Source organism: Vigna umbellata, chromosome 10, assembly GCF_029865625.1.
Source record: "Vigna umbellata cultivar VRB3 chromosome 10, Vumbellata_1.0, whole genome shotgun sequence".
Classification (NCBI taxonomy): domain Eukaryota; kingdom Viridiplantae; phylum Streptophyta; class Magnoliopsida; order Fabales; family Fabaceae; genus Vigna; species Vigna umbellata.
Genome location: NC_142174.1, coordinates 21,376,914 through 21,384,997, shown reverse-complemented (window position 1 = coordinate 21,384,997; position 8,084 = coordinate 21,376,914). Strand labels below are relative to the sequence as shown.

The 8,084-nt window shown below is 33.6% G+C and overlaps 1 protein-coding gene across 1 annotated transcript; it reads right to left on the bottom strand.

Moving 5' to 3' along the window:
- Positions 1–2,457: 2,457 nt before the first annotated feature.
- On the bottom strand, positions 2,458–6,219 carry LOC124841548 (putative inactive shikimate kinase like 2, chloroplastic). The gene is made up of 8 exons (XM_088101072.1): positions 5,961–6,219; positions 4,979–5,169; positions 4,709–4,903; positions 4,372–4,433; positions 3,703–3,769; positions 3,500–3,618; positions 2,958–3,134; positions 2,458–2,735 (listed from the first exon to the last, which is right to left on the bottom strand). The coding sequence occupies exons 1-8, from the start codon at positions 6,168–6,170 to the stop codon at positions 2,626–2,628; spliced, it is 1,131 nt and encodes a 376-aa protein (XP_087957198.1). The 5' UTR covers positions 6,171–6,219; the 3' UTR covers positions 2,458–2,625.
- Between the last annotated feature and the right edge of the window lie 1,865 nt (positions 6,220–8,084).

Below are 8,084 nucleotides of genomic sequence, written 5' to 3'. Positions count from 1 at the left end.
TTAAAAAAAAACGTAATCACACTAGACAGTGAATGTTTATAGCCTGTTAACAAAAATCCTATATTTTAAATAATAAGAGAAAAAAGTTGGACATATAATTTTTTTCAAATAATTAAATATATATATATATATATATATATATATATATATATATATATTTCTTAAACTGAATTATAAAATATTTTATCATGAAAGGGATGTAATTAATTTTTTCAACAAACAATATAAAGACACATTTTTTATTTTTTTTAATTGTTTATAATAATAATAATAGGACTGGGAAAAAAGACATCCAATCCTTGAACAGCCAAAATCAGCTTGGAGTTGGTCTGCCATAAGCAACAGTAAGAGTCATGACAATATTTCATATCAATTTACTAGCTTTTTTATAAAATATTTTATAAAAGAATATAAAACATTCTAAAAATACACTCAACAAGGCAAATAATTTTCAAAACTTCAACTGATTAATTAATATCTCTAACTAAATAAATTGAGAAATTTATTACTTTTACATATTAAATTATTAAGGTTTAATACATAATTTGATCCCTAGTTTTAGATTTTTTATTTAAAGTCGTCCTACCTTTTAAAAAAGTTTAATAAGACCCTATATTTCGTTAAAAATGGTTCAAAATGGTCCTTTTAGCTTACGACATTAAAAACATAACGGTACAATTGCCTTTGTGGCGAAAACTGAATGATGTGTACAGTTTTTGATTGTGTGGCAAGGAGAGGTTAATTAAGTTGGCAAGGTACATGGAAATGTTAAAAAAATGAAGTTATTAGGTAAAAGAAAAGGATTAGGGTTTGTGCAAAATCATGTATAAAATCAGAAGCCCCAATTGCAATTTTCAAAATCACAATCTCAATTCACAATTCACAAAATCATGTGCAAAATCAGAAACCCTAATTACCAATTTGCAATTCACAAAAAATCAGAAACCCCGTCTCTCTCTCAACATTTCGGCAACCATCACCCCATTGTTGTCTTCTTCTTCACCTCAAACACCCATAGCCAGAAAAAACTCATTCAAAGAGAGGGAAGAACATTGAATAATAATTGAGAAAAAGGGCTGGTGGTATCGTTGGTGGAGTTCCTGGCCAACAAGGCGCCTTGAAAAAGATGTAGCGATGTCGATGATCACGATAGGCTCCAACACTAACAACTTCACGCCTGGCTTACCCATCTCACTTAATTTGGAATTTATTTGTTCATAGATTGCTGTGTTAGAACCAATTTTGGTGGCTTATTTGGTAAATAACAAGGTGAATCTTTAAGAGGGATATACTGTAACTTTTTCAAATGGTGTAATGAAGAAAAGATTGACGAAAGAGATGGTGAAATTGTCAGAGAAAGGATAAAATTGTTAATTGGAGCTGTGTGTGTTGTTATTGTGGTGAATATTGTGACAATGTGGGTCTGTTTAGGTTAAAGCTCAATGTTTACGTTCAGGTGTAAGTGTTCATGTAATGTGAAGGTGAAGCTCAATCTTTACGTTCAGGTGTTTATATGTAATGTTAAATGTAGTTTCCCCTTTAGTAAAAAAATGTGCAATGTGGTCCCATTTTCAATTTAAAACTATGTACTTTGGTCCAAAATGAATATCAACGAAAAAACACATGAATGATATATGGCTTAGTTTCCACCATTACTTTCCACCTCCATTCCACCATCTATGTCCACCTCCACTCCACCATCCACTTCCTCTCCACCATTACTTTCTACCTCCACTCCACCCTCTATTTTCATCTCAAAACCTAACCCTCAAATCCAACAACAAGAACATCAAGTAAGTAGGCTAAGGTTAGCAACACTTACCTCACGTACGTACGCTCTTCAAATTTCACCTTCAAGGAATCACTACACCACAGTAATTATAAGACCAGTTTCACCAGATTGTTAAACCCAGAATTCGCGATAAGATTCTTAGATAAGGGTAATTTGATTTAACCCATTTCGTTAAACCTAGCTGACGTCATTATATTTTCTTTTTAATTTACACATTCAAATATATCATATGTGTCACGTATTACAAAAACTTTACACATCATTCAATTTTGGCCACGGAGGCAACTGTACCATTATGTTTTTAACACCGTAAACCAAAAGGACCATTTTGAACATTTTTTAACACAAAATATGGAGTCTGACTGAACTTTTTTAAAACGTAGGACGACTTTGAACAAAAACCCCTTAAGGACCAAATGATATATTAAACCAATTATTAATTATCTAATTGGATAAGAATTAAGACTATATATATCAAATGGTTATTTTTAAGTTAATAATTTTCCTTTTTAGACATTAACTACTTCCATAACAAAGTAATTTATGTAATTCATTATAAGTTATTAATTAATAAATATATTTAATTTTATAAAATTCCATTTTATATCAATTTCCAATTGCTTTAATCGAGTAAGTCCGCAGCAGTTCAAAAGCTGTATCACCAATTTTGCAACCAACAAGCCCTTAATTATGTTACACCATCCATCACATAGTTATCAAACTAAAGTGACTAGAATAACAGCATGAACAACAGAATCTATCACTTGTGTTACCTTTGTGGTAGACAAACTTGTATAAACAAATTACATGTTACTCACCAATTTCAAGCATCATCAATGAGTGCCAAGAGTTGTGTTACCTTCACTTGATGGATCCCAACCAGGGGGTTTGACATTTGGCCAATCACCACGACATCCCAATCTTATGTAGAGGCTTTTTTTACCTGCAATATGACACTGTCAAAGTCAATCTTGGGCAAATGAAAATTTTTCAGCTTTCCTTATTTCAATATGAAAATCTCCTTTTTCCACTTGTAATATGAAAATGCCCTCAGTCATTTTCACTTATATTTTTGTTCTTTTTCTTCTCATCTGTTACTGCTAATCCTTATTTTCAGTCTTTCCATTTCACCCCATGAAGTAACATCCGAATCTTCTACAAGTACCTGGAAGTTTCTTGTCTGACAGGATTAACTGTTTAAGGGCACTTAAACATGCTTGTGCTACACTTTTGGCATAAGCAGGATCCCAGCCTTGTAGCTTAACAACTACATCTGCATTTGTGTATGAAATTCTGCCATCTTTGACACTTTTGTGGGTCTCCTCCCTTGCAGAATCCTCATCTGCATTTCAAGTTTTCCAAATCATTTTAACTGAAAACATGCTGAAGCAACCATGCAAGTAAACATGCAGAGGAAGTGTAGGGAAGGAATCAAAAGAAAATGAAGGCAGAGGGAGGGCACAACATGAACAGTGAAATAAGATGTTTAGAAAAATTAAGGGAACGTTATAGGGAGTTACACATTGTAATCTCACACTTCCTTTATTATAAAACTTCCCCTCCTAAATCCACAACCTCAGTAGTAGTAAAAGTTTCTCCATGACTTTTAAGTTGAGGCTTTTGGTTCCCAATTTGAAGGTTCAAAACAGGGTTGCACTGAAGACAGATAACATGTGTAAAACAAAACTCAGATCGATCAACAATCACCTAGTGCTTCGGTCTGTGACAACCAGACAGTAAATCCTGCATAAAGATGTTGCCATTTATTAGCTCTTCCAGAAGCACCATGTTGCCCTCCTAATGTTGCAATCACTGCCCTAGCATGACTGGAAAACCACTCATGCAGCAAAAAATCTGTTAGGTCCCTATAACAAAATGATCCAGCAAATGAAATGAATCCATTGACTTACCTACTTATGCTTTCTAGTACAGTACTTTCTGCTTCTGCTACTGAGTCAGAGCCTTCGGCAAGCAGCCCTGGAATTCATTGCACTTGTTAATACACGAAAAACATAACATCTAAGTCACTTCAAATACTTAGATGCATGCACTTTTTATTTCCATATTCTCTGGTATTAAAACAAGACATAAACTGCAGCAAGGATAACGGAGGAAAAAAAGGAAAAAGATGATTTATATAAATGCGTTAAATGCAACTAAAGCTTCAAATAAACACAGATTTTTCAATCATAAGATTGTAGGAAAAACAAATTTTGTATTTTCCTTTTGTAACACATCTTCTGTCAACGAAAATAACGACCAAAATAGCTACAAAAACTGGCACTATCAGGTATCAGCATTTTCCAAAAGATGCTGACTGTTCATCTTCTAAAAAGAACAGTCGGGACATCCCTTTAATTTCAACAATTAGAGTGAGATGCACCTAAAATTTACGTAATCCTATTTTGTAAGACACCATAGAAGACACTTCTAAGATTGATCCCAGAGTACCTTTTAGTAGTATCAAACTACTAGTATAGAGAAACTTTAAGTCACTATGTTTGTCAGGAATCTGCAGCATGAGAAAAAAAAATAGAAGGTTTTGTGAATAAGAAGCAAGGCATAGAAATGGCGCTCACATGAATCCACAGTCTGCTTGGTATATGTTTCCAGTAACTCTTTTGTGCTAAGTGGTGTGTACCTGAGAAGAACACCAAACACTAAAATTTATAACTCATTGATGAAAGTTACACACAAGTCACAGCATCAAACATTGAAGTGAATCCTTTGATATATAGTTTTGTATCCGTAAAAGCTGACTTAAGTTGTTAACATTTTTATTATATCCACAGCTGGAAAACATATTCCCAGAAGTGATAACTGATTTATGTAAAACTAGAAACAAGATTTATATTTTAATGGACAGAAGATTCATATTGATAATTAAAATCACAGATGGACTAATGGTAATGGCACCCTAGACCAGTTGCCAGCTCTTGAGCCACTTTTTGGTTGATTTCTGTTGAATCACCAACAAGATATATTGATGTTCCTTGCAAGAGTTGTGAAGATCCTGCAGCAAGTGATTCCCACGACTCCATGATGTCAGGCCATTTCAAATCCGGGTCCTGTTTCTTGCAGTTCACGACAAGTTCGTCATCATCTATATACCTGTCCCAATCAGAAAAATCAACTAAGGCAAAAACTAGAAACATTTCTTTAGTACTTCCAAACACACAAACCAACCATATTGTTTCAGAGGATTTAATCCTATCAAAAAGAGGATTAGTTTCTATAAGTGTGATGGGAGCTCCTTGCCGCAACACTCTGATAGCTAATGAAGTATCGTGTGTATCAACTGATATGTCTCTGGAGCTTCGAATATCCAAACCTCCTATTTTTAGTCTTAACTCCACCTCTGCAGAACCATCGGAAAACTGCATTTTGAATTTGGTAACTGGCCAGTATCAAATATAACCAAACTCAAATGATAAAAACATGAAAAACTATCAAATCCCGTCCAGAACTGTCGATCTAATATCCACCCCAACAGTTAACCATTTTTAAGGTACAGTTAACCATCAATAAAACATATCAATAAAGTTAAACACTAATACACTAACTAACCTCTGAAGTGTATTTAACCATTAACACCACAGGTACGTACAGAATTGTATACAATCACACTTGTTTACTCTTAAATACATGCACTTGCGAAACATATTTAACCATTAGAGTCATCGAAACATGTATATGAGTATAAATTGATAATTGTAGACACACATTCGTTTACCCTTAACAACTTGCTATGCAAAATTAGCCGCCATTAGACATGTCAGTGAACTCCTACCATAACAGAAGTAACCCTTGTAAGGCATATATATAACCAGCATTATTAGAATCACATTCCTTTACTCTATCTGCATACCTCACCTTACAAGAATTGAGTTAGGCTTAAAACTCACTTACTTTCTAATACTTGTAAAGAAAAACCGAAACTAATACCTACTTTGTGATGAACTAATAACTACGTGTGACGGGTAGAAGCTGGGTGAAGAGTTCGCATGTGACAAAGTGTGAGAGACAAAGAATAAACTAAATTAACGGACAAATGACAACATAGTCAACTACCCTTTTTTTTCATTTTCGAAAAGAAAACGAATTTAACTATTTTGATGTTTTTGTTTTGCTTTTGATGGAGGAAAGAGAAAAAGGGTATCGATGTTACCTCGTAGGTGGTTGTGGAGACGGGGGCGATGGAGGAGCACCTGCAGGAATGGAGAGGAAGATATTGTTTTTGAGAAAGAGAAGAAGAAGAAGAAGAAATAGGAGAGAGGGAAAATGATGTGAGTGACAACACATTGGGTTTGAAAAGAGAGAAGTTGAGGTTTGTGTGGTTTGGGAAGAGATAGCGGAGACGAAGAGGAGCAACTGCCATTGCAGATAACAATACTAGGATGCTTGCTGCCCCTTTGTTTTTTTTTTTCCTGTAGTTGGTTCCTCCCTACTTTTGGACTTGGGCTGCTTCTAGTAACCCCATAATTACTTTATCATTCAGGCTTGGGCTATATTTCTGTAAGAGTTTTTAAGATAAAAAAGGGAAAAATTATTTTTTTATATATAAATTAATTTATAGAAACTTTACGAATAATTTATACAAAAATATTTTTTGTTTTTCTTTCCCATATGCTTGTTCAAATAAGTCTTGGGATATATCTGAACCAATTTATTTGTAATTATTTTTAAGAAAGAATAAAAATTACTCATCTTTAAGTTAAAATTAATTTTTGGAAAAATAATTTTTATTTTATTTCTCTTAAAATGAGCTTAAGGATAAATTTATTTAAATGTACTTTTTTTTAAAAGGAATTTTTTTCTAAAAGCATTATTTTATTTTTTAAAAGATTAACATATTTTATGTAGACTCATTTTAGTTTTGGAAAAGATTTAATTTTAATTTTTTGACTATTTCTTTTTTATAATATTTTATTTTCCTTTTATATATTGACGTACCTTTTCTGGATAGTGTAACCATGTCATTTGTCTTAATCATAAGATTCCTGCACTTTGTTTCTTCCCCAGAACACACACGTCTTTATTTTATTCCTAAATTTGGGCCCAAACAAATCCCTTATGGTCAGTTACACGGGCCTATCTAAATAGGGACGCAAGTTTGGGCCAGGATTGTTGGGCTAACAGGGTTTATCTGTCTGTTCAACAATTCTGTGTCAGAGGCCGAGGTTCCTTTCATATAAGAAAACTTTATTAATAAAAAAAAGATTATGTGCTATAAAAAAAAGAGAGCAGGAATCTGTAATTTGAAAAAATGAAAGGTGTTTTTAATATTTTTGTCCTTAATCTGGGCTTTTAATTTTTTGCTTGATACTCTTTGTCATCCACTTGAATTTGACTGTTAGAATAATATTCAGTGTTTAAATTATTCACTCCATGCTTTTACATGACATTATAAAAGGAGAAGAATCGGAATCTGAAAATATGTTTGGTCAGCAAGAATATCTTCCGTGGAGATTTTGGGGAAAATGATATGGATGTAGTTAGGTAGTGGAAGGTGAATTATAATATTGTACTTAGAGTTTAAAATAAATGGATGTGACGTAGACATATATAGGGCTGTTGGTAATGAATGGGTGATATTTAATTATTGAGAGAAAATGGACCCATTGTAAGTGACTTAATAAACATTGGCATGGGAGTCAACCGTGGTGAGTTATGTTAGTCACACGCATAAGAGACAAGGGAGTGCGGACTGCAAAGAAATGTTAAGATGAGAAAAAGAATAAATTTTGAATATTGAAGGATGGAGGCTCTGACATGGATGTCTGAAATGCTTGGCAAATCTTGGTGTTCTCAGGAACTTAGGCTTCTCTTCTCTTGAGTGAGTGTGTTACTTAAGAACAATAATAGTATTATTATTATAGGGGAGAAACAGTGGTCCAGATAAAAAATGAGAATAGAGAGAGAGAGAGAGAAGAAAAAGTATATTGCTATATATTAGATGGGCAAAGCATTGGTGTCATTGTTGTCGCACAACAGAGATAAAATGTTTGAGCAAAGGTCACATCGTGCTGTGGCCAAAAGCATTAAAAGGAAGTAATTATGAATGAATGATTCACAGTTCAGACTCTTTGGGATAAAGATAAAGTCATCACTGACGCTGTCTGCTGACACCTTTCGTCACCACCTACCCCTCTCACCATTTCCTTTTTTAATTCCTTCCTTCCTTCCTTCCTATATTTTTAACCCAAACCAAATCAAAATAAAAAAACCTTCCTTCAAACGGGCCACACATTATTAAACCCGATGATGGAGAGTTAAAAATATGTTGTTGTGA